This window comes from Pongo pygmaeus, chromosome 5 (genome assembly GCF_028885625.2).
Source record: "Pongo pygmaeus isolate AG05252 chromosome 5, NHGRI_mPonPyg2-v2.0_pri, whole genome shotgun sequence".
NCBI classification, from domain to species: domain Eukaryota; kingdom Metazoa; phylum Chordata; class Mammalia; order Primates; family Hominidae; genus Pongo; species Pongo pygmaeus.
Window position 1 is genome coordinate 40,206,243 of NC_072378.2, and position 27,047 is coordinate 40,233,289.

Consider the following 27,047-nt stretch of genomic DNA (forward strand, 5'->3'; position numbering starts at 1 on the left):
TTCTGAGGCCCAGCTTTGTTGACACTTCCTCTGGTGAATGTTCCAGATCCTTCCAGCCAGAAGTCACTCTTCCCCACCTACAGTCCCAGGGCCTGGAGCCGTACCTCCTTGCCTCCCTTACATCCTAGGATCTGATGTCAGGCTCATCTAAGACACCCAGAACATTGCTTTATACATGGCATTTACTCGGTGGGTGGGTGGGTGGATGAATGGATAAATGGATAAATGAATGAATGAATGAATGGATATTTGACCATGACCTTGGAGAACTATCATCTGCTTGTTTAGTGCCCTAGTGAGTCAAAGAAACCTTTATTCTCTTTACCATTTCTCAAAATGAGAAAAACAGTTGGAAAATCCTCACCTCCCACCATCACCCCCAAGTTTGAGAAATGCCACTCTGAGGGATTTTCAGTTTCACTTTTCCAGAAAGACGGTCCTTTCTCTCCTTCCTCTTCTCGGGTCTCAGCGATGCCTCCCTGTGTCTCCCACCCCTAGGCCTGCACAGAGGCGACTCAAGGGCTGAGATAATTTACTTTTGCTTTCTTTGCCTTTTCCAGAGCATAGGGGGAAACCGTAATTTAGGCGGCTGCTAAGAATAGCTCCCCCAATCCTGGAAAGAGTGTGTGCTTATTTTTGAAAGTGCTCCTTGTGTCTCCCCCAGCCCTGCCCGAGGCTCACAGTACAAGTCAGTCAGATTGTTCAGGGAAGCAGTGGTGTCTGGAGACCTGGTTTGAGTTCCTAGGTTCATACCTAGCGTCCTTCTGAGCCTCAAGTTTCTTCATCTGTAAAAAGGGAAGATGAAAGTTTGAGATAAACCTCGAACATGGTAGGTGCTCAATAAATAATTATATCTTTATTATGGTTGAAATCACTGGATTTAGAGGGCAACGCTCTCAATGGGTCATATAGTACAAGTGAGGAGCCAGTACGATATATTAAGTGGAATCATAGGAAATCGGTGTTTTTATGGGCTAAAAATAATGGGATATTGTCTGTTGCATAGGAATCAATCCAATAATCCAGGAGTTGGCAGTCTTTCTATAACGGGCCAGATAGTAAGGGTTTTTGGCTTTGTGGGCCATACGGTCTCTGTTGCATGGTAGTAGCCATAGACAATACTTAAATGAATGTGCATGACTGTTCCAGTAAAACTGTATTTACAAAAACAGCCTGTGGGCTGAACGTGGCCCCTGTAATATCTGCCAAGCCCTATAGTAATATGTAAAACTAATGAAATTACAGAAAGAAAACTCTCTGTAATACCGTCAACATTCAGGTATCTTCACAAGTAGAACAGCAGCTTATCTGTGTAGCTATTAATAGTCTTTACTTTTACTAGGCTCTATTCCAAATGCTTTACAAATATTAACTAATTTAATCCTCCTGACAACCCTATGAATTATGTACTATTATATTTCCCCTATTTTATGGCTGAAGAAACTGAGGCTCAGAGAGGCCAAGTAACTTGTTTGAAGTCACCTGGTTAGAGTTGATGGCAATTGAACAGAATTCAGCTGAGTGTGTAGGGTAGAGTTGGGTGATGGTAATTCAACAGCTTCAGGGAGGAAGTGGATGGATTAGAGCTAAGAGGAATCCCCAGGCCTGCTTGCTGTCCACCAGCTTGAGGAGACGGTCTGCAGAGGCTTGGGGTGGAAGCAGGTGTGGCGTAGGTGGGCAGTGGGGAGATGGGTGGGCAGAGAGTCTGGTAGTGTCACTTGGGACACGGGATGGAAAAGCATAGATTCTTCCTTTGGGAGCCAGGCCCCAAGCTGGGCCTGGGGCCATTTCCTGGGTGACTCCCAGCGGCACATGGCACGTGGAGGGTCAGCGTATAGGGAGCAATGTCCGCCTGTGGAGCAGGAAATTGTTTACATTCCTTATGTTCCATGTAGCAGCTCTGGGAAGCTCTGAGCCCCATTCCCAGCCCCAGCCCCAGCCCCAGCCCCAGGGGACCTGGTGGGGAGAGGAGGGCAAAGGAACAGGCTCCACAGGATGCCCGCAGCTCTGCCATCAAACCAGGGTACTCACATACCCTTTCCATTTGCTTTGCCTGTTGATTTAGCAACCAAAGGATGAAGCCACTGGTCAGGACTCTGGGCTCACACATGCCGTGCTCTTCCTTCTGTGCCTCTGCTTATGCCGTTTTCCTTGCCTGGAGTGCCCTTTTCCCCCCCTTGCACCCCTCCTTGATTCTCTCCTCTCTTTCAAGGCTGGCTCAATGTCTGCTCCTCCTGGAAGCCTGCCCTGACTTCCCTTTTACCCCCCACCCCCCAGGCTGGACCAGGTCCTCCTTCTCAGGGCTGCCCAAACACCTTGCTCTCTAACTCTCTTCGTTGTCACTGCCTGGACTCCCATTGCTCCCCCACTAGGAGGACACCTTTAGGAAAGGGATCACACCTTGTTTACTCCTGGGTCTTCATCACAGGTCAGTGTTCAACACATGGCTAGAAGCTGGCCAAAAGCACATTTGTTTGAATGAGACAGTACTGTCCTCAAACCCAGCCCTTTCACTTCTAAAACTTGGTCTTTGGGCAACTTGCCTGACCTTTGAGACTCTTAATGTCATCATCAGTAAGAAGGGATCATGATATCATTGTAGGGTTGGGAGAATAAATGAGATAATGCAGAAAATTATCAGTATAGTACCTGGTTCTCAGTAGGTACCTTGAAAGTGGCCAGGGATAGTCAATACCATGTCCTTGTCCTGTTACCCCTGTGTCTGAAGGTAGGAAAGGAGGCAGTTTGATAGGAGGGAATTTGAATGTCCCAAAGCAACAGCATTGTCCCCAAGAGCTAGAGGAGGGGCTCATGAGTCAGCTTTGGTTCTGTGACAAGACCATTAGGCTTAGAGTAAGAATACTTGTGAGTCCTAGCTCTATCTCTTAGCAGCTGGGTGTCATAGACCAAGCCATGTAACAGCTCCTGAAGCCTCAATATTTTTATCTGTAAGAGGGGATAATAATAACCACCTTACAAGGTCATTGTGAAGCTGAAATGAGATTGCCCAGCTGTGAGAACACCTGGCCCAGCTCACAGGAAATGCAGAATCATGAATTATTGAATATGAATCTGTGTAACACTTGAGAAAACTCTGAGCAGATCTCAGCTTAGGATACTTTCTGGACATGTGCCTTATGGCTTAGTGGCTTACCGCTTTAGAGTCAGACAGTCCTGGGTTTGAATCCTAGCTATGTCCCTAACTAGCTGTGTGACCTTAGGCAAGCTACTTAACCACTCTGAACCACAGTTTTTGTGGCTTTTGTTTTTGTTGTTGCATTTTTGGTTTTTTCTCCATAAGTTCTATAAAATGAAGCCAATTATCTCAGAGAGTTGTTGAGGGAATAAAATGTCCACATAGCCAGTGTCTGGCACATAGGAAAGTCTCAAGTGTTAGTATTATTCTGCTTCTATGTAAGACTGAGGGATAAACACTGATGATATGGGGCTTTTGAAGTCCTGAAATGTAAAAGCTGGTGTGTGCAGTGGCTAGGGGTTAGGGTTTGAGGGTAAGGGCTAGGATTGCATTTTTACCAACCAAATGGAAGGAATCAGCTCAAGTGGTAGGAAGTCCTTCCTGGCTCGGAGAGCAATGTGGGGGAAGTGCTCAGTACAGGCAGAGGACAGCCCCTTGGGAAGCCTTTGGGAATAGGATTGCGCGGGCAGTATGAAAGGTCAGAGCTGGTAAAGTCCTTGGAGGTCTTTAGTCAAACCCTGCCATTGCACAGAAAGGAAACTGAGGCCCAAAGAGACTAACACCATGGCCTGCTGAACCCCCGCTGGTGAGTGACAAAACTGGGACAGGCAATGTGCTTTCACTACAGTGTAGAGAGACTGTGACGGTGATGGATGCAGTCAGGCTGGAGCCACGAGAAGTGTTGCTTAACTGGCTGTGACCTATGGTTTGGTGTCTTAGGCCAGTTGGTCTGTGCTTGGGGACTAACAGTCCTGAGGAGACCTTGTCCCCACAGGAAGAGGGGAGGGAGCAAGGAGACAGGATGTGGAGGGCAGGGAGCTGCTGTTGCTGGGGAAGTTTTCATGGAGAGAAAAGTGGGTGGAGGTGGGGGCAGTTGAAATCTCTCTGGCCTGAGTTCAAGTCCACTGGGTTTCCTTCTGTCTTTGCATCCCCTTTTCTCCAAATTGCTTCTCAGTTCTCCTCCGAGGTAGAAACCTCATTGTTCGTCTTCTAAAGAGATTTTGCAGAAATGAATTCCTATGGCCACTTCACCTTCTCCTCTCCCTGTCCAGGGCTAGTGATGAAGATTTGCTTATCTTTCTACCTAGAGATAGCTCAGAGCCCAGGGAAAAGCACAGCTCCCCTGGCCTAGAGGAAGGTGGAGCTGGGTGACTTCATAAATCTGGCCAGGCAAATTCCCAGAATGCCAGGCCTTGGTCACCCCATCATTGCCTGGAGAAGTGCTGAGGCTTGCAGGCTCTGGGCAGGGCGAGTCTCACCTTGCTGGCGATGATGGGAATGGAGGCCTGCTGCAGGGTGGCACTTTCTCTAGTGTCACCCAGTGTGCTCCAGGCATTTCACTTCTGTTACTTCCTGTACTCCTCACTGAAACCCAGCGAGGAAGACCCTGTGATGTGATCAGGGTGTCACAGATGAGGAACCTGGGGCTTCAGAGGTGAAGAGTACTCATAGGCACTAGCTGAGAAAACAAAGGTAGGGGAATCCCAGTCTCCTGACTTCAAAGCCTCTGCTCCCCACCCTGCCTTGCCACTAGGAAGCTAGAGTGAAAGAGGTGTCAGAGCAGGAGCGGGTGAGGAATTAGGGTTCAGATGATGGAAGCAGCTCCTACTGATGAGGAGAAGGAGGCAGCATTTGGAGCCTCTATAAACCTCTCCTGCTCTCTAGAGGGATTTCTAAACTAAGCTGTAGAGATTGATCTGCTCTAGCGGAGGGAGGCTATGGCTATGGGGGAGCTGAAGGCAAGGTAAGAAAAAAAGCCCATTGACAGGGAAGACAAGGTCTGCTGGGGCAGTGACCGGACCACAGCCTGGCTGCTGGAGTCCTGGGTTTTAATCTCAGCTCTGTTCCTAGGCGTGTGACCTCAGATAAGACAGTTCCTCTTTGGACCTTCATTTTCGGATCTCTACCATGAAGTGACATGATTTCTGAGGTCTCTTTTGGCAAAGAACCTGTGATTTTAGTCTTGGATGTTCAGATGGGGCCTTAAGAAAGAGAGGCAAGGAAAGACTTAGGGTTTGGTTGGGAGGGCATTGTCCTCAGGAACATAAACATACTTGGGAGCTGTCATACACGCAGTCCCTCAAAAAGACGCATATGCAGCAGCCCCCTGAATGCACGAGGTCCTTCTCTCGGGGGATGGTAATTCCTGTTCGCAGGGTCTGTGTCTACTTCTCCTCTCCTGAGGGCCACTGTGCCTCACTCCCTGTACTCAGGGGAGATGCTCTAATATTTAACAACAGGTATGGCACAGGCCCTGGCCAGTCAGAGCAATCATGGCTGTAAACAGCTGGTGTGAGACTGCGCCAAGGTACACCAGCTATATGCCACCACCCCTGCCGCCATGTCTGATTCCTCTAGTAGAGCCAAGAAAGGTAAGAGGGAGACTAGGGAACAAGAGGCTGGGGAAGTAAAGGCAGGAAGAGGGGTCACAGGTTCTCCTTGTCCCTCCCTAGAACCCCGTGGTGCTGTCACCCCAGCCTCTCTGCTGCCACTCGGAGCCCCCTTCCCATGCCTTGTGCCCTGAACAAAGCAGTCTTGCTTGCCAGCTACAGCTGCGTTCTGGAGGCTGATGGAACCAAGGGGATCTGGTCTGTATTCCATGTGATCATCCCACACAATGGGCAGGGGACCCCAGGGATTCCACCCCTACCTGCCTGCAGAGTTGGTGCTTTACTAACCCTAATGGTCAGAGACCAGGGCTTTGTCTTGCCCACTCTTTGCCATTGGCTGTCAAGTCCCAGGGGAACCCCAAAGTCCCCCTTCCTCTCTGTTTTACTCTAATGCTAACCTACTCCAGGTCTTTGCTGCCATTTCCCTGGATTGCTGTGCTAGCCTGCTGGCTGCTTCTGCTACCCTCAGCCTCTAGGACGGTTCTCTTTTTCCTTACAAAGGTTGTTGATTGCTTATTAATTGCTAGTAGTCAAGATTTCCATCAGTATTTTTTGACTGATTAATAAGGACCCCTCTTTCCTCCTTTTCCGTGAGAATAGGTCACTTCCCAAATGGTCAAGAAATATTTATTGAACCCCCATGAAGCACAAGGCTTTTATTGGCTATAGAAATGGGGATGGCTGTCAAAGAAGCAGGAGACACAGCCCCTGCCCTCCAGGAGCCCTCACTATATTTGTGAGAGCCAGTAGCAAAAAGATAACCGGTAATACAAGGGCAATCTTTCATAATGTGTTATTTGAGGCTTTTCTGGGCCTATTAAAAATTCTGTCACAAAGTTTATAAAGAAAGATAAAATGGAGCTGGTAAAAAATTCTAGAATGACAGTTAAAATAGAGCATGATGTATGAGAGGCCAGATGAGATTATACTAAATTATTAGCTAGGACTTAGGAAATACAGCAGTGTTCTCTAGAAGTTACCCTGAGTTCACTAGGAACAAATTATGCCACATTTATCTTGTTCTCTCTTTTGATAAGATTCTAGAGCTTGGTTCAAAGAAGTGTCATAGATTTAGCATATCTTGTGTTCTACAGGGCTTTAGGGGAAATCTCTCATGTTGACTTTATAGAAAAGAGGGCTAGATGAGAGCATAGTTACATAGATTTAGAGCTGGTTGAAGGACTGTCCCCTGAGAGTATTGATGAAAGTTCCCTGGCATTCCTGGATCAGGTTTTTGTGTCATTAGGGTCTGTGTCCTTGATGTGGTCAACATTTTTAGCAATGATGTGCATGATGACTACAGAGGCATTCTAATCTGTTAATCTGAGTCCAGGAGAAATAGCTAAGAATCAGAATTCTAGAATATCTTGACTGCAAACCAATGATACTCAACAGGGATAAAAACAGAATTCCATTTTATGGCCAAAAAATTAAGATCTATAAGTATAGGATGGGGAGAATCTGGCTGGGTAGCAGTTTGGTACATAAGCTATGGTCTCTCTACTGAACCCCCCTAGGTTGTCAGGAACTGGTGGTTGAGGATGGTTCTGCCTCTCAGGAGGCATGTGTACCGGTTGTTGGATTGAATTGATCTAGAGGCCATGTGGCACCAATGACAGGGGTAGTGTTCTTTCTCAAGCTGGTCATCATTGACCTAGGCTTTCCTCGTGGTGAGCCAAAGCCTTGACCCTTTCTGTTCCAAAGACTACTTAGCTGTTAAATGTCCATCAGTTCTGGTCTCTGGACAGAACAGTGTTCTCTATGGTCGGTTGGTCTGAAAAGAAAATCTGAGCAGATTTCTTCCGAAAATCTGAGCAGATGTCAAATACCATTCCAATGATCAGTCCTATTTCTGTACCCAGGCTTTGCTCTGACTCCCCTGGGTAACTCTCTGAGGACAACTGGCCGCCTCCTTCTAGAAGGATCAGTGAACCACTGCTTGTTGCTATTTAACATTCATCCAAACATGCCTGTACAGAAAACTGAGCAGAAAACTGTACAAGCCTCTGTAGTCTTCCGTCCTCTCCTGCTCTGGAGACCCAGGTGCTAGGAGCTATGCCACATCATTAGCTCAGTGTTCCCTCTGCCAGCATTCTTTAACTCTTTCCTCCCCATTGGTCCATGCCTTTAAATCAGTTATCCCCAGACCCAGAAATAAATCAAGTGAGTAAGGGAGCCTTGCTGGAAGCTGATCTTATAGAAGACAGGGAATAGGATCCCATCTGCACATTTATGGAAAGTCAGCTGTGGCCACATGGAAGTCACATTCAGTGACCCCAGCCTTTGTTATTCTCTGAGGGCAAGGAAGGGGAATATGAAAGTGTCTTGGCAGGTAACACTCAGAGGACATGTTGGGGAGGATATGTAAATGCCTCCAGGTGGGAAGAGCTGGAGGGAAGAGAGGGATGCTGTGGGAGGAAGGGCGGGAGGGCGGGGGGCTTTGCTATTGGGTTGAGGGCTCCCAGCAGCCTGTGGGACAGAGGTTATGAAGGCAGAGTGACCTCTGCCCTGGCCTATCTGACTGTATGCCTGACCACCCTATGTTCTCTCCTCCTGTCCAGATCACAATGAGGACCTAGGGCATCTGCCTGCTGACGCCCCCTGGCCTGCAGTGACCATGGCCCCCCGCAAGAGGAGCCGCCATGGCCTGGGCTTCCTGTGCTGCTTCGGGGGCAGTGACATCCCCGAAATCAACCTCCGGGACAACCACCCTCTGCAGTTCATGGAGTTCTCCAGCCCCATCCCGAACGCAGAGGAGCTCAACATCCGCTTTGCAGAGCTGGTGGTCAGTGAGAGGGTGGGGAGAGACAGTGACAATGGGGAGGAGGGTGGATGGAGAGGCAGAACTGGACAGAGGGCAGGGCCCCTGTGCTGGGGTCTCCATCTCTCAAAACTCCTCTTAGGAGGAGGTAGGCCCCCAGGACACCTCAGCTATGTTGGGGAACCAGAGTCTCTCACTGGGATGGACAGCATAAAGTGTGTCCCCAGAAGAATGGTCCTACCTCCTCTCTGCATTGGATTGTAGATCACATGGTGCAGTAATTAGGTTATCATAGGAAGGAGCAGCTCTGGGTTTTGCAAAATAAGATGGTGAGACATCTCAAAGAACATCAGAACATTTGATGCCTTTCTCTCTTCTGCTCCTTGGAGTTTCCCTGGGATCTTTTAATGTCTGAGGCACAAAGAAGGGACAGAGTGGGATTCTGTGGGCAGACACTGTGCACCTCAGAACAGGGGATGATTGGCTAGGAACCTGGAGGTGGAAATGCCTATGTCATGCCTGGGGTCCCAGTTCAGGCCTGGGATGATTATATGCTGTGCTTAGCAAGGGGCAGGCGGAAGCTCTGCCATTCACACCCGGACCAGCCTGTGCTGATTCTGCAATGCCCGCCCAGACCAGCCTTCAGACTGCCCTTGTGATAAGTCCTGTGTGCAGCTTTATACCCTGGCCACAAATAGACAGGCTAGGAAAGAAGCATGATTCCTTCTCTCTTTGGAGGTCTGGTGGTGAGACAAAGTCTGCACACCAAGGGAGGTCCCAGGCCTGGTAAAGAGCCAGAAGTACACGTTCATCTACCATTAGCTCTTGGTCACTCATTCTGTGGTGGGCCATTAGTAAAGCCAGTAAAGAAACAAGGCCATGTGGTTGGAATGCGGTTTTATACTTGTATTTGCTAATAGATACACCTGGTTAAGCCAATCCAGCTCTTTAAATAACAGGGTCCCTGTAAGATGAGATTATGCAGGTTATATGAGAAAGGTGTCCAGCTTCCTTGTCACATTAGGTTTAGGAAAACTCAACTGTTTCCCGATTTTTTAGCTTTCCTCTGGATGGGGCATGTAGTGGGGGCAAAGCGTTTGCTAGTGTAGAATAATATCTGGAGCCTGATTAGTGTTAGGGATATTTTCTTGAGTAGAGTGAGTTTTGAAAGAAGGACATGATAGGCAGTGTTCCTTTCTTTGGCTCTTTTATTCGACAAATATTTACTGAGCATCTTCAGGACAGGGACCCTTGCATGGCACTTTAGCAAAAACAAGGGTGAGTCAGACAAGTCTTGCCTGCAAGAAGAATAGCATCATGTATCTCTCAAACAAGTGAACAGTATTTCTTGGAGAGCCTGCTGGGTGCTGGGCTGTATGGGGGTCCTAGGGATGTAGTGATGAGCCACCAGAGACCTCCTTTGCCTCCAAGAATGTGAAAGCCTAGTAGGGAAGACTGATCTTGAGAAGCAGTGACAAGTGTGATGAGTGCTAGGACAGGGAGCATTCGGGAGGTGGGGGCATGGGAATGTCTAGCAGGGAGCTGTATTCTAGACTGGGAGAAGTCGCAATGGTCTCTGTGAGCAGTGACATTTCCACTGAGATGATTAGATCAGTGAATGAGGTTCGGGACAATGACAGAGGGTCTCCTGCAGAAGAAACGGCATATGTGAGTCTCAAGTCAGAAAGGAGCTGGGTCCTTTTGGGGTACACAGTGAAGACCAGAAGAACTAAAGTTTTTGGATTAAACCCTAAGGGCAGTGGAAAGCCATGGAAGATTTTAAGTAGGGATTTGAGGTGATCTGATCTGCTTTTCTAACAGACCACACAAGGTGCTCTGCTAAAGAAGGGTTCTGGGTTGACCATTTGGAGGCTTTTGCCTCCTAATCATACAGGTTAGAGAGAAGGGTGCCTTAGACTAAAGTATTAGCAGTGAGGATGGAGAGAAGTGGACAGATTCAAGAGCTGTTTAGGAGGAAAGATAATAGGTCTTGGTATGATCAAAGAGTGAGTAGGAATCAAAGAACACCCTGGTTTCTGACATGAAGTGTTGGATGGATGTTGGGGACCTGGACAGGATAGGATATACTGGAGGAGATTCAAGTTGAGGGGGCTGGGATGATGAACTCAATTCACACATTCTTTCTGTGTATCAGTTTCCTTATCTGTAAAATGAGTTGTTATAAGTTGTTATTTATTTATGAATAAACATCACACACTTAGAACAGTGCCTGGGACATAGTAACTCTACGTAAGTACATCAGAGTAGAGATGTACCGGAGACAGTTGGGCCCCAGGGTCTGGAGCTCAGGAAACTGTTGGCCTAGGGGTACAAGTTTGAGAGAGTTTGAGATAATAACTGAGTCCTGGGGAACAGGTGAGGGAGGATGGTGCCCTGAGGGACTTCTACATTTAAAGGTAGGATAAAAGAGGAGAAGTCATCAAGGAAGCCCACGCAGGAACATAGGGTGAAGCAGGAGAGACTGCTCAGGAGGGTAGTTGCTAAAGAAACCAGGGAAGTGAGGTTTAATAAGGAGCGAGCAGTCAGCAGTCAGTCATGTGCTGCCTAGGCTGAGCAAAACTACCATTGACTTAGAGGTATAGAGACCACTGGCTGGAAAAGACAAGTGCATTAGTAATCTGAATACAAGCTCACGTGGAACTGCTCTGTAGTTCAGGAAGGGAGAGATTCTTCTTACCTGGGAAGGTCTACTGAAGACTTGCGGGAGGAGGCTGACAACGTGCCCTAGAAATTAGACCAGGTCCTTAGTGTGAGTGGGTGCGGAGCCCTGTCCAGGTAGGACTCACTGTATAAACAAAGGCACAGAGGTTGAAGAGGTACAGAGTTTGTATTGGGAAATGTAAGGTGCACATAACTCTCCTTTTTCATTTATTTCTGATGTTGATCGTGGGAAAGAAACCTCAAACAGCATTCTGGGAATTTTGACAAAGAACTTCCTGGGATATATAGAGAGCAGTTCTAGGGAAGAACTTTTGTTTGGGATTAAATCTGCAAGTCTTTAGTTCCAGAGGCAGGTGAACTGATGGATATTATTTCAAATAATCCTTGTCTGTGCTGTCTGAATGGCAGTCCCTGGCCACGTGGGGCTACTGGCTCATCTGAATTGAGATGAACTGTAACTGTAAAATGCACACCAGATTTTGAAGACTTAGTGTGAAAAAAGGAATGTAAAATATCTCATTATTCATGTTCTACATGATTATATGTTTAAATGATTATATTTTAGATTTACTGGTTTAAAATGTATTATTAAAATTGACTTCACCTATTTCTTTTAAATTTTTTAATGTGACTAGAAAAAATGGAAAATACATGTCGCCCATGTTATCTTTCTATTAGGCAGTTCTGATCTAGGTGAGAGAATAAAGTCTTAATATTATCCCTTGAATAAAAGTATAGGGAAAAGTTTACATATATCAAAATTTAAGACTATTATACTTCCTTAGATATTGTTTTCACTGTTTATTGTATTTGAAAATATAAAGATTAGTAATATTATGCTTTGTTATGCTTAATGCAAGTTTTGCTTTCGATTTTAAAAAAAGCACACTATGTTCTCCATGGCCCATTAACTAGTCCTTTGATTAGCCCTGGCATTGCTCATGAATGACAGGAGAGGCAGCTTCAAAAAGAGAGCTTTTCAGGGGCCGTGTAGCACAGCAAAACCTTCAAATTCACCCTAAAATACCTATGGAGTTACCCCAAATATGACCTCATAAAGTTCCAGTTAGCTCCTTGGAAAGTTTGGACTAGCCTGATGGAGCCCTGCGCCTTCTTTTGGTGGTCCTGCAGTGGGAGGGGCTGCCTCCAGCAGGCACTACCTCCCTCGGAAGCAGATCAATGCCTCCCTGGGCATGGCTCGCCCATCCTACTCTGATCAGCCCCTTGTCCTCACCAGCTCTCTCCAGCCTGTGCTAGAGCCCATGCTGAGTTTGGGGGAGCCAGAGAATGTCTAGGGGAGAGATTCGAAGGGCAGGTAGACGTGAAGGAGGGGGCAAGAATCTGAGAGAGGCCGAACTAGATCTGTAGACAATTCCCTTCTTTGTTAGGCTTTGTATTATGGTGTCCACAAGCTTAAGAATGACAAGGGATGGAAGACAAGAAACCCCGGGGCAAGAGGATCAGGAGCTAGCAAAGCAATGCAGGAGATGGGCAAGGAACAGGGTGACCTGAAGCAGGAGGGTGGATTTGCAGAGACAAGGTTGGAGGTGGACAGGAAGTAAAGGGAGTGCAATAGAAGACACATAGGGTTGGTTGAGGCAAGGGGATGGGGCTGTATTTCTCATAGAAAAAGAAATGCCCTATCATATCTTTGGTGCTCTTCGGGAGGAAGATAGTAGGCTGAGGAACTGATTTGGGGGAATTATAATTTCCTGCAGGGCTGACTATTCTAATCTCAACCATTCCTAGTGTCAGACATATTTTTTCTTATTGTCTTTCCAGGATGAATTGGATCTCACTGACAAAAACCGAGAGGCTATGTTTGCACTGCCCCCTGAGAAGAAATGGCAGATCTACTGCAGCAAGAAGAAGGTGCCCTCTCTGACCCCTCTGGCAACATCTCAGGGTTCATGGCATGGGGTGGCTCTTGCTGCCTTGCCTGCTCATGCGTTCACCTGATGTTTATTATGTGCCAGCACCATTCTAGGTGTTGGAGGAGCAACAGTGAATAAAATAGAAAAAGGAAATTCTGCTCTCCTGGAGCTTACACTCAAAGAAATAGGATTCTCTTTTTCAAAAACGCTTAAAGCAGGACCTGCTGCATCCCAGGACTGGAGCTGGCTGGGAGAGAGACAAAGAAGCAGAGTCTGGACTCTCTCGTGCCTGCTCCCAGGCATGGAGGGTGGGCATCATGGACCATACCTAGAGCAGCTTTGCTATAAGAAATCAGTTTGGGGGGCAGGGGTGTCCTCTTTTGGATCTTTAGCCTCTACTCTGTCCCAGGCTAGGGCTCACACATCCGTCCATGTTCTCCTCAGCATATCCTCCCTCTCTTCTTGCTTATTAAAAGATGCTGTTAGCCTCCTGCTATGGCCCTCCCTAGAAGGGGTATGCTGAGCTCCAGTCGGGCTTAATTGGACTTGATGTCCTCCCTTCTGCTTTCCCAGCGGCTATGCTTTCTTCTCTCTACTGTCTCCATCTCCGTGTTTCTTCAGCTTGCCTCTGTCTCTACGTCTCGCTCTTGCCCCCTTTCTATTTTAGTCTATTTCTTTTACTCCTGAATTTTCTTTTCATGGCCTACTTTCCTTCTCTCCCCTCCACCCTCCCAGTTTTCAGACTTGAGTCCCAAGTCTAAAACTTGTTATTCTTCCCTTCTACATTGCTTTGGTGTTTGGGGACCAGAGCCTAGCTATTCCCACGCCTGAGGCTTAGGCTCCCTCCCTCCTGGGAGGAGACAGGAAGGTCTGGGCGGAGTCTGAGCCATGTCTCCTCTGTGCTCCTGTGCCTGCTCATAGCTCTTCTCTCACTCTTCCTGCTGAAGACCTTTATCCCGTTCCCAGGTCTCCACACTGAGCCAGACTGACCTTGTAACATTGGAGGATTGAAATATACACCATTTCAGAGTTGCAGGAACCTGGAAAACAACACAGTGCCACCACAGTCTCATTCTTTATTCTACAAATGAGGCCAAGAAGGCCTAGAGAGGCAAAACTCACCCACAGCCCACCCAGTCCGTTATGGGAAGTGACTGCCCATTGCTAGAACCCGAGACTGCTGGGTAAAATAGTGCTAGAGGCTGAGGACCTGTGACAAGAGGCATGGGCTGCACACACTATAAGCCATTGTCTAGTATACTTGATGCATGCTTATTAAGCACCTGCAGAATATAACACTCTGTGTTTATGCATCTCATTGTGAGAAAAGCAGGTCTTTAAAAAGCTCAAATCATGGAAAGAAGGAAGGAAGGACAGAAATTTCAGGTGCAATTAATCATATCTCATGATTCTCCATTTTCCAAATTGATTTACTATGGAGTTCCCTTGAGTTGGTCTCTTCTACAGCTGCTAAAAAAAAAAAAAAAAAAAGGCCAGGCATGGTGGCTTACGCCTGTAATCCCAGCACTTTGGGAGGCTGAGGTGTGCGGATCATCTGAGGTTGGGAGTTCGAGACCAGCCTGACCAACATGGAGAAACCCCATTTCTACTAAAAAAAAAATACAAAACTAGCCAGGCGGGGTGGCACATGCCTGTAATCCCAGCTACTCGGGAGGCTGAGGCAGGAGAATCACTTGAACCTGGGAGGTGGAGATTGTGGTTAGCTGAGATCATGCCATTGCACTCCAGCCTGGGCAACAAGAGTGAAACTCCATCTCCAAAAAAAAAAAAAAATAAAGATTTATTAAAATAGAAGGCATCTCTCACTGCCTTCCAAACCAAATTGTAATTTCCCCACACACTTTCACACCCTTCCACCTTCCCACATGGCACTTCCTCTGTCTATAACACCCTCCCCACCTGTCTTAGCTGTAATGCTCTTTAATAGCCCAGTGTTCTTAGACCACTATGCCAACCCCCTACAGCCTTCTGTGTTGGATGGATCACCCCCCAAGGTCTGCTGTTGGTGGCTCTACCATAGAACATTTACCGCCCTTTCTCTGGCACTGGACTGTTACATGGAAGGCAGAGACCATGACTCTTTACTCCGTACTTTCAGAGCTCAGCATGGTGACTGGCATCTAGTAGGTCCCCATTCAGTGCATATGGCATATGGGTAAGTGATGAGCCAGCAAGTGCAGGAAAGGATGTGTTTGCCGACGCAATTGTTTTTGGTGCTGATTCCCCTCCCCAAGGCAGAAGGCAGAATGTTTGGCCTTCAGTCATGGAGAATTTAACACGTGTAACCATAATTAAATTTAACATTTAACCATGTGAAGTCATAAAGACCCAAACAAAGCAGCTTTTCTACTGGTCTAAGATTTGTATTTTGTGAAACAAAATAGAAAACATCGAGTGGATGGAGCTGAGAGCTGCAGGGCCCGCTGGCAGCTGGCAGAGAGGTGTTTTGTCAGGGAGGGTCTGGAGGAGGTTAAGTTTTCATGCGGATTTGGAAGCAGGAGAGTGGAGAAAGCAGATGGGGAGGAGCCTCCAAAGTGACCTGGAGCACAGGAACAGGAATGAGCAGGATGGGTGTGAGGCCCAGAAGCAGATCCATTTGGCTGGAGAAGGCTGGATTTTCAGTCAACATTAATATTTCTTTAACTCCCATCATTCTTGCCCATACTTGGGGTAGAGTCGAGCCTGTCTCTTGAGGGCTGAGCACTGGGCCAAAGGTCCTCGAATCTGGGCTCTGCCTCCCCGCTGCACATCCCCCTCATTCAGGAGTTTGCCAGGAATTAAATCACAGGCCTAAGGGGGTCTCTCCTGAGTCTTTTCAAAGCCCAAGGCCTTGGAAATTTCTCTCTTTTTCTAAAGTTACTATTTAGTGAGTGCCTACTATGTGCTAAGTGTTTTCTATTAGTGTTCTAGAACTACCTGAAAGACTTAAGTTTTTAAATTTCCAAACTGTCACAGACCAATACTTTTGTGAAATATGAGAATGAGATTATCAGAAAAAGTAAAAAGATGCATAAAAATAAACAGGAATTTGAATTAGGTTCAACAGCCAGGAAATTATATTTCATTAAATACAAGCTGAGCAAACAGGAGAAAAGAATTTTTAAAAAATGGTGCACGTTGTTCACTGAAAGTACACACACCTGCATAGTTTCTGCCCGTGTCGTTGGCTGGCCATGAGAGTCAATGTTCATCATCCGTATTTCACCAAGGGAGAAATGGAAGCCTGGGGGAGAGAGTAATTTCCTCCAACCCACCCCACATGGGCAGAGCTGGGAAATGAATCCCTCTGCTGACACTGAATGAAGCTCAGGATCTCAGGCCACGGGCCTGTCTTGCCTGTTGGTCCATGCTGTCCTTTTTCTTGTTTCAGGAGCAGGAGGACCCCAACAAGCTGGCGACCAGCTGGCCTGACTATTACATCGACCGCATCAACTCCATGGCCGCGGTGAGTGGCTGCCCCTCTCCTGCCCTGCCCCCACCGGGAAAGGCTACGGCAGGGAGTGATTCCCCCAGCCCCCACCCCCAACACACCAAACTGCCTTTTACTGCTCCTCAACGCCCCACTGCCCACTCACTGGAGTTCAGCAGCTTTCCAGTTATTCATGAAATTTTAAGGTAATTAACCCTTCCTCTGGGCAATCTCAGAGTACCCCAACCATTTAAACATTTTAAAATCCATTTGGGCATCACACAAACTTGGGAAATAAACTGGGCCAGTACTTCTCCCCATTTCACACATGAGGAAAGTGAAGTCCCAGCCCACAACCTAGGTCTTCCCAGGGGCCGACACGCGGTCTCAGTAAACCATTCCCTGAGGCCTCACCCTTTCTGAGGCAAGCATGGCCCCTGGGTCACACCTGAGCTGGAGTGCAGAGGGTTGGGAGACAGGCAGCCCCTTTCTACCTGCTGGCCCTCAGATGCAGAGTCTGTACGCGTTTGATGAGGAGGAGACGGAGATGAGGAACCAAGTCGTGGAAGACCTGAAGACAGCCCTCCGGACACAGCCTATGAGGTAATTCAGTTTCCCCCTCTTGCTTCCTGCCGAGTCCCTTCACAGTTGGTCTCCTTGCCTTCCCGAAGCCCTGTGCAGTGCTCTGCTCCCATGCCGGTCCTCTTGGCCAACTCCGCCTCACCTGACTTCACTTCCCAGCCCCTACTCCTCTCCTGGGAAGCTGCCAGGGCTTGGGAGGAGGGGAGAGAAACCTGGGAAAGTGGGATAAACCTCAGGTCCTGAGGAGCTCTCTAAAGAGGAATCGAGGGCAAGTGCTTTTTAAAATTTATTGATTTATTTTTGGTAAGGGAATAGAATAGGAGGGTGACCAAATGGACAAGGTACAAAAGAAAGAGCCTTGTGAGGATGAGGGGGCAGGGTGAGTGCCCCATCCAGGAAAGGAGGGACGCACGGGTAGAGAAGTACTCCAACCACTAGGGGGCGGTGTGGTGTCCCTGGATGGGATTTGCCATCTAGAATGGGAGCAACGTTGCAGGCATGGAAAAGGGGGTAGAAGTCCTGGAGCCACAGGAGGACCCCTTTCCCTTCCCAGGCCACAACGTGTGGGGCCCAAAGTGGGTCTCCTTGTGTTTGGGTCTGCCCCGTGGTGTGCTGGAACTGGCTAGTACCAGCTGGCGAATGCCAAGTGTCAAATTTTCAGCAATTTTGTAAGCTGGTTGTTAAACGTAGCTATGATTAAAATTTCGATTGTATAAATTTAAGATTCAATAAGTTATATCAAAACAAAGGTAATAGTTGAAACTCTTCATTCGCAAATTACCTAATTATTTTTCTACATTTTACTATAAGGTATACTTTTGAGTTTACATGCATTGTATGTGCATGGAAACACTATGAAATATGCATCTCTTCCCAACTCTGCATTCAATGACATCACATCTGTAGCTTGAAATTGGCTATGCTGGGAGCATTTACACCATGGAAATGAGCAAACAATCAGGAGCCACCCTCCACCCTTCCCCTGGCGAAAAGCTAGCCATCCATTGCATGGGGGTGTGTATGTTGTCTGAGCTGAGCTCTCTCCCCAGGAGACTAGAAACAGCCTCAAGAAGAATGGGAGCATCCTAATTGTCTCTTGTCATTCTGGTAGTGGTGGGGTTCTGGAATGGGAAGGGGATAGAGGAAAGGATGAGGTAGTCAGGAAATAAAGGGGTTGAGGGGAAGTTGCCAGGTTTGTCTCCTACCCCAATTTATTGTAATTTCCCTTAATAATATTCTGCTAACAAAAGTTACACATTGTCATTGTGGAAATTTTATGGAATGCAGACAAGCATAAAATAGAAAAAAGTAAAAAATACCTATTGTTAACTTAGTTTGAGAGCACATTATTTTATTTTCTAGGCGTATTTGTACAATAACATAAACACAAATACACCTGGGATAAGTAATGTTATTTATAATAATTTTCTTAGATCATTAATTATTTTACTAAATCAAGGGTGCCTGTGTGTGTGGGCGTGCCATGGACATCCAGTGCCCAGGTGAAACTTATGGACTGCTTCTCAGAAATGTTTTAAATAATAGATAAAAAGATAGGAATAACAAATCAATCAAAATACAGCTACAAATCATAAAAATGAGACAGCAATGAATTCTGCTTCTTTACACCTTAAATAGCAAGAGCTAGCTGTGAGTCTGATAACCATCATAATTTTGAAGTACTGAGGAGTGTAAATGGTATTTTGAGATACCTGGTACAACTGTAATTTGGTATGAACATAGCTGTGATTTCTTGGGGTGACAAAGTCACAAATTATGCTAATACTACTGTCATTTATTGCTGGCATTCATCATTGAGGAAAATGCTATATAAGTTACCAAAAATAAAAATGTAATTTTCTTTTCCCACCCAAGTCCTTGGATCTGTGAATGCTATCCATAGATTCTTCAGCAGAACACAGACTCCAAATTAAGAACCCCTGAACTAAATGGGTTTTAATGTTTTTTTGCTAACATTCAAGATAGATAACTCTGCTATTTTCTTTAGGATCCCTTGAAATGTAGCTTTCCTAGGCTTAACCCCATGACTTGATGATTCCGATGGCCTTCCTATCTGGAAGCCCTCTTCGTTATCTGACTGTAATTCTCTTAATCTCCATCCTCACTGGAGAGGAGTGTTCAGGTTTAACAGCTCTGATAATTATCATGATCATCCCCTTCATGATTCGTACCAATTTTAGCTATGCAACTGACAATGATATGCAAATACACAGTATTTAAAATGCAAATAAGACACAAGTCTTTTGTGAAGATGATAGGATTTCAGTGCTTTAGATAAACTACGAATAAACCAAGTGGCTACTGTAGGTGGGACAAGGTGCATGGTGGTACACAGGTAAGGGGGTAACTATTTGCAAAGTGTACACAGAATCATATGCAAATATATATTTGTTAATGGCTCTCATTTGTAGGTTTGTGACTCGCTTCATTGAGCTGGAGGGCTTGACCTGTCTGCTAAATTTCCTCCGGAGCATGGACCACGCCACCTGTGAGAGCCGCATCCACACCTCACTCATCGGCTGCATCAAAGCATTGATGAACAACTCCCAGGGGCGGGCACATGTGCTGGCACAGCCTGAGGCCATTAGTACCATAGCCCAGAGCCTACGCACAGAGAACAGCAAGACCAAGGTGGCTGTGCTGGAGATCCTGGGTGCTGTGTGCCTCGTGCCTGGCGGCCACAAGAAGGTGCTGCAAGCCATGCTGCACTACCAGGTGTACGCAGCAGAGCGAACCCGCTTCCAGGTGAGGGGCCTGGCTGGAGGCGGGATGCCAGCTGGGTGGGGCAGAGGATGTCACATGTGAGTGAGAGCCTGAAGATTCTTTGCAAAAGAAACTAGGGGAAAAGGAAGGTAATGTGGTCTGCATGCCTGCTCCTGGAGGGTAACAGGTGAAGAGTACTGGGACCTGGAAGGCTTGCATAAAAACACATGCAGGGCCTTAAGAGTTATGAGTTTGGCTGGGAAATGGACTTGTCCTCCTTATTAGTCAGTGGGTTCCTGGAAGCTGGAATATTGGCCTGTATTATTTTTGTGGCTCTGCATCTCCAACCTCAACACCTGGCTCATGATAGGGGCTCAGTCAAGAATTATTGAATTGAGTTCAATTGCTGAGATTGAGATTTTAGGTCCTATACTTGGGCCAGTGCCTAATGTGGGACACTGGGACCATCCCTGGGAGCTTCAGCCATGCTATTCTCTTTTCTTTCCCTGACCTGCCCAGAAAAGTATCAATGAGATGAACAGTAAATATGAAGTGTCTTAGCACAGTGCCTGGCACAGAGTAAGTCCATAGAGACGTGAACTGATGTTACAAACCCCATGGTTTATTGCCAAAAACTGGGTCCTGACTCTTTGCAGAAGATGGAAAAGAGATAAAAGCAGTGTCCATACCATAAAAGAGCTAGGCAGGGAATACATATGAGCTGTAAACAGCTGGAGCACGATGATAAAGCAGCACTGAAGCACTGCTCAACCATGTAGACCAAGCGCCAAAGGCTGAGTGGAGAGGAAGTGAGGCAGCACTGCCACTGAGGTGAGAGGCAAGGGAATTCTCCAGGCAGAGGTGAGGTTTGGCGCAGCTCAGAGTAAATTGGACAGACCTGATTGGGTGGAGAGAGCAGATGGGGCATTCTAGGTAGTGGAGGTGACAGGAGTAAAGGTGCAAAGGCCACACCTGTTGGGGACTCAGCCCTCTCCTCCTGCTCTGTCCTGCATTTCCACCTAGACCCTGCTGAATGAGCTAGACCGAAGTCTGGGCCGGTACCGGGATGAAGTGAATCTGAAAACAGCCATCATGTCCTTCATCAATGCTGTCCTCAATGCTGGAGCTGGAGAGGTGGGGTGCCTTCTCCTTGCCCTTGCTGTTCCCTGACTTTCTGGACCTGGGGTAGAGTGTGTGAGTGTGTTGCTTCCCCAATAATTGTTTTTGCTATTAAACCTGGGAGGGCTCCTGGGGAGTTGCCTACATAGATAGCATCATGCACTGTGGACAGACCCAGAGCTGAGCTGGCTGATGATGGCTCAGGGTGGCAGAGAATCATTGGTGGGAGGAGGGCGAGTTTGGGCCCTTGTTTGTGGAGAGCTGTTTCTGGACTGTTTTCTGGTTGGCTGGTCATGTTCTTCTAGTGCCTTCTGGTTTCCTTTCCTTTGAGGTCAGAATGGGATTCTTGAAGTATAAAAATAGCAACAGGCCGGGCGTGGTGGCTCACGCCTGTAATCCCAGCACTTTGAGAGGCCTAGATGGGTGGATCACCTGAGGTCAGGAGTTTGAGACCAGTCTGGTCAACAGGGTGAAAGCCCGTCTCCACTAAAAAAATATAAAAATGAGCTGAGTGTGGTGGTGCGCACCTGTAATCTCAACTATTTGGGAGGCTGAGGCAGGAGAATCACTTGAACCTGGGAGGTGGAGGTTGCAGTGAGCCGAGATTGCACCATCATTGCACTCTAGCCTAGGGAACAAGAGCAAAACTCCATCTTAAAGAAAGAAAAAAAAAGCAACAATAGAAGAACTTGAAGAGCAGGTGAACATTCCAAATTCTAAGGCAATCAGATGCCCTGGTCAAGGTTAACTTGAAGGACAGAAGGGGCAAAGGGAGCAATTTAATGATCTTTACTTTCCCCTCTTTTCTGCCAGCATACTTTTTAAAAAAAAAAACAACAACAACAATTTGTCTTTATGCCCTGGGTTAGGGAAGGCCGGTTGGGGGAATAATCTGTCCCTCAGATGCTAACATCACCTTTGTTGGTACCACCTTTTCATGGCTGGCATGTGCTCTGATTAGCTGGTAACCACACCTCATCAGGTAATTATAACAAGTGTCATCCCTGTAGATTAGTTATGCTATGACCATTTCACAAATGGGGAAACTAAAAGTTTTCCCAAGGTCACAAAACCAGATCCAAGATCTGTCTGATTCCAAAGCTTGTGCTCCATGTCACTCTACAACACTGCTCTTTGGTGCTGAAGGCTAGAACTGGCAAGGGGCTTGAAGGAAGTGGGGCAGGAGACCTAAAAGAAGCTGGGCAGCGGGCTTGCTTTAAACTAAGAAATAAGGTCTCCATTCTTTCTTGGAACTCTGGGACTTGAAGCAGCTCCAGGTGAGTTAGCTGTGGGAGATGTGTTGGGTCTGTGGCTAGGGTGGTGATGAGGGCTCCACTGGGGATGTTGTGGAAATTGAGATCTGCCAATGAGTCTGGCCCTCCCTTGGTGACCCCCAGGATAATCTGGAGTTCCGCCTACATCTACGGTATGAATTCCTGATGCTGGGGATACAGCCTGTGATTGACAAGCTCCGGCAACATGAAAATGCCATCCTGGACAAGTAAGGTCCAAGCACCTGTCTCCATTGCAAACCTGTGGGGATAGTGCCTCAGATGGGGATGGTTGGGACCTTTGTGAAGGCTGCCCTTCCCCCTGGAGACCAGCCGCCATTCCCAGCGTAGATTCAGAATCAGCTCTGTGGGGGGAAGGGGTGCCCTTGCCTGTCCTCTTTGCTGACCTGCTTGTCTCATCTCTGATGTTATAGACAGGTGAACCCAGTAGCCCTCAACCATTGCAGTACTGCCCCCTGGGGAGCATGTGGAAATATATGAGGGTATTCTTTGGTTTTTAAACTGGTTGATGGTGGGCAACACTGGTATTGGTTGTTGGGGGCCAGGAATGCTAAATGTCCTGCATTACCTTTCTGCTCAACAAAGAAATGTCCCACCCAAAATGCTTGCTATAAAGCCCTTGTTGATCCAAGGGCACAATTATGTTCCCATGTGATACCAGTGAGGCCCCTCTGGTTCTGTCCCATTAGTTTAGGCTATTTTATTACACTAGGTTTTAAGGGACAGAGGATGGATCCTTTTGAGGTGGAATGAGTGGATGTGTGCATGAGGATAGAAAAATGAGGGAGAGATTAGTTTTGAGGGCTGACTTGGAGACCCTATGAAAGTACTGGGGAAAATAGACACAGGGCTGATGTCCTCAATTGAGAGACATTGGGCGATGCCTGCAGACATTACATTCTTGGTTGTCACACTGGGGGGTGCTGCTGGCATCTAGTGGGTAGAGGCTAGGGATGCTGCTAAACATCCTCACAGATCAGCCTCCCACAACCAAAGATAAGCGAGCCTAAAATGTCAGTAGTGCCGAAGTATAGAAGCCCATTCTAAGATGAAGGGACCCTGGATTGGCCTCCCTGAAGGAAGGTCATGGGATCTTATAAAAGGCAGACAATGGGTGTCCTACAAACAGTGGCTTCTTTCCCATTTTGCTTTCACCTTGCTTGAATGAAGCTTTCAGATTTAGCCAGTGGGGGGCTTGAAGGGGCTGTAACCCTCAACCAAGGGTGTGTCCTGGCTGTAATGTCTACTCTCTCTGTCTCCCCATTCTGTCTAGACATTTAGACTTCTTCGAGATGGTGCGGAATGAGGATGACTTGGAGCTAGCCAGGAGGTTTGACATGGTGAGGAGCCAGCAGGGTGGAGCGATTGCAATGGGATAGTAGGTTCCTGGTGGCCCCACAGCCACTTTTCTAGACCCTGTGCTGTGGCAGGGCTGGTGTGGGCTGGTTCCCTGGTGGACACCCCCGTGGCCAGGTCCTGTGATCAGTCATAGTTCTCCATAGAAACACAACCAATAGGATACATATATAGAGATAGACAGATGAGAGGGCATTTATTAGGCAAATTGGCTCACACAACTATGGAGGCTGAGAAGTCCCATGACAGGCCGGAGTTATTGCATGGAGAAACAGGGAAGCCAGTAGCATGGCTCAGTCCAAGGCCAAGGGCCTGAGAACATAAGGGGCCACTGGAGCAAGTTCTGGAATCCAAAAGCTGGAGAGCCTGCAGTTCTGATGTCCAAGGGCAGGAAAAGAAGGGTGTCCTGGCTCCAAAAGAGGGAGACAGAAAATTCACCTTTCCTTGGCCTTTTTGTTCTCTCCAGACCCTAAGCTGATTGGATGGTGAGAAGCCCACAGGGTGGAGTGATCGCAGCATGGTAGTAGGGTTCTAGGTGGCCCCACAGCCATTTCTCCAGGCCCTGTGCTGTGGTGGAGCTGGTGTGGGATCTTCCTTACCCAGTCATCTGATTCAAATGCCAGTCTCTTTGGGAAACACCCTCACAGACACACCCAGAAAGAATTCTTGACCAGCTATCTGAGTATCCCTTGATCCAGTCAAGTTGACACCTAAAATGAACCATCACGTCTCACTTCCAGAGCCTTGGTAGTATGCTGGCTGTGGAAGCCTCCCCTGGGAAGGCATCGGCCTAGGAGGAGACTGAAACCCCCAAAGGAAAGGGAGCAAGTTATTGCATGTGATTAGTCTCAAATACCGTTCCTGGGCTGACTTTTCCCCTGCCTTCCAGCAACTTTCTGAGTCCCCTCTCCCCATCCCTAACCAGATCATGCTTAGCAAACTAAATTGTATTTTCATTTTAACCTCAGCAACCCTGAAAGCACACAACTCTGCTTTATTGTATTATAAAATCCCTATCCAAATAGAAAGCTACTTTTGGGTGGTGTTTTACAGTCACTGAGTGCATCCATTATATTTTCACAAAAGCCCTGGATTTATAGATACAGAAACAGAGGTTAGAGAGGATAAGCAGCTTGCCTGTCATCACACAACTAAAGCGTAGATCTGGGGTTTGAACCCAGGTGGTGGACCTGCGCCACATGCCACCTGCTACTTTGAATCCTCTATGCCCCTGCTCCCTTCCCTGAGTTTGGATCAGTAGTTCTCAAGCAGGGACGATTTTGCTCTCCTCTCCCCCTGGGGACATTTGCAATGTCTGGGGACATTTTGACCTGTGTAAGGGGGTGCCACTGGCATCTGCTAAGGAGAGGCTGGGGTGCTGATACACAACCTACAATGTTCAGGGCAGCCCCCACAATGAGTAATTATCTGACCCAAGATGCCAATAGTGTTGAGACTGAGAAACTCTAGTTTATAAAATTGACTATCTCCCTCTTCCTTTTGCCTCTTTCTTTTTAAGCCTGGGCCAGAGGCAGGGGAAGAAAATCTTTCCTATGAGACAGGGCGTAGTGGATGGAAGCAGGGTCTTCTCTCCCCTGCTGACTTCCTCTGCTGCCTACCCCCCAATCACTGTGCCCTCTTCTCTCCCAGGTCCACATCGACACCAAGAGTGCTTCCCAGATGTTCGAGCTGATCCACAAGAAGCTGAAGTACACGGAGGCCTACCCCTGCCTGCTCTCTGTGCTGCACCACTGCCTGCAGATGCCCTGTAAATACCCTGCACTTGCTGTTTCCCTCGGCTGGCCTGAGCCTTGACTTGGGGCAGGTTTAGACAAGACTTTGGGATCTCCCTGGATTGGAGAGTCTGACCATGTCTCCCTGTGCACTTGCTTTTGGGAGGCCAGGCCCCACGACGGAGGCCCCTGCTTTTCCTTCCCTCCTTGGGGTCAGGTCTTCAGTGTCATCTGGGGAAGGAGCTGGGGACTTCGCCCTGAGCAACTCCAACATCCTAGTCCAAAAACAGTAGCTTGATCACTGCAAAATTAAATAGCTCAGTTTTCAGCTCATGATGGGGGAGAGATCAGTCATGTTGGGGAGTTCCAAAAAGTTTTGTGCTTGGGGGAGTAGCACAGATGTGGAATGAACATGGTTGTTTTTTTCCTTAAGGTTTTATCAACTCCTTCATCTAGTCCTTGTTGGCTTCCACTCTTGCACTCTTTCCCCTGCTTCTGCCTACAAATACCAAATGTCAGCATCTATGGGAGCAGATGGCTAAGTTCTTAAGATTCAGGTGTGCACAGTGATTGAATAAATTGTACATAATTGCTAATAGCCACTCCAGAATGCAATTTGAAATGAGCTTTAACTGTACCCCTTGGTACTTAAACTCTTCACAAAAGAGAATAGTTTGAAAACCAGTGTGGCCCACCATAATGGTTGATGTTGGCGGTCTCAGCAATCATAGTGACAGTGATGACAACTGTGACTTATTGTGTGCCAACTCTGGCCAGGCATGACGTGAGGTCCTTTAGCACATTGTCTCTGAACCTTAGAATGACCTAAGGAATACACATTATTATGTCCATTTGAATAGTGAATGAACCTGAGGCTCAGCGAGATATTTACATATAGAAAGAATTTTGTTTTCTGCGGGGTCAAGGGTTGAGATAAAACATGTTCTGCCTCTGTGAGCTAGTGACCTGGCTTTACACGATTTTGCTGGGTGAAAGGTAGATGGTAAATGATACCACTTTGCAATGCATGTGTCAGTAGACTGGTGGACAGGACAGATGCAGTGACCTGAATTAAGAAGCTATCAGTTCTCCAAAGCTCATTGCAGAAGGTCTTCATGAAGGGCATAGAAATCTCTGGGAAACCTGACTTCTTGTGCTCCCAGGGATTCCTGTGTTTCCTGTTCCATGGGCAATGTGAATGGGTTCTTCTACTCTGCCCCAAAATGGGGCTTTGCAGACTCGATATTCTACCTTGTAGGCATTGTGGTTTGCTTTGATGTCACGACTGAACTTGTTGGCTTTTTATGATGGTCAATAAAGTGCTAGGGATCAAGGACGAAGGAAAGAGAGTTTGTGGTTATTACATAAAAAGGAAGTCCATGTCCAGCCAGATGACTGTCATTAGAGGGGATGAGAGTGAGACTCTATGAGATCACACACAACACACTATGCCTTTACCTTCATAGTTCAAGGTCACTTCCACAAGAAATTTTCTCGAATTCCATTAAGCACTTCTTTAACCCATTTTGACTCTCAGTGCACACCTGCAATCAGTTTCCCTTCATCTTTCTCTGTGGAGTAATAATGTGGATAATCCTAAAATCTTTTTTAAAAAAAACTTCCCTGGAGACCTCATTATTCAGCATGTAATATTTTGGAGCAGGTGGTTTTTATAGATAATATAAAAAGCAATCTGCATTTCCTGGGCATAGTATGCCCAGGGTCCAAAGAAGAAAGAATGGCAGCCAGAAAGTATTTCAGGGAGTAGAGAAATATATTGGGGAGGTGGCTGACACATCCGTAGAAGTCTAGTTGCCGATAATCAAGAGATGACTGAATCAGTGAGTTGCCATTATCAGCAATGGCATTGCCTCTTCTTCTAGACTGGGAGCTTACCATGGGTGGAGA

General features: G+C 47.1%; 1 protein-coding gene across 4 annotated transcripts in view; it reads left to right on the forward strand.

Moving 5' to 3' along the window:
- Positions 1-27,047, forward strand: part of DAAM2 (dishevelled associated activator of morphogenesis 2) — a 119,717-nt gene that overhangs the window by 57,582 nt on the left and 35,088 nt on the right. For 3 of the 4 annotated variants that reach the window (XM_054490872.2, XM_054490878.2, XM_054490876.2), the window contains 9 exons: positions 8,148-8,371; positions 12,812-12,901; positions 16,295-16,369; positions 16,842-16,936; positions 19,348-19,681; positions 20,663-20,773; positions 22,156-22,259; positions 23,324-23,390; positions 25,057-25,174. In XM_054490872.2, the coding sequence (XP_054346847.1) occupies positions 8,204-8,371; positions 12,812-12,901; positions 16,295-16,369; positions 16,842-16,936; positions 19,348-19,681; positions 20,663-20,773; positions 22,156-22,259; positions 23,324-23,390; positions 25,057-25,174 (1,162 nt within the window). In that variant the 5' untranslated portion in view covers positions 8,148-8,203. Of the gene's footprint in view, positions 1-664; positions 830-8,147; positions 8,372-12,811; positions 12,902-16,294; positions 16,370-16,841; positions 16,937-19,347; positions 19,682-20,662; positions 20,774-22,155; positions 22,260-23,323; positions 23,391-25,056; positions 25,175-27,047 lie in introns of all 4 variants that reach the window. The other variant, XM_063666185.1, reaches the window with a different exon arrangement.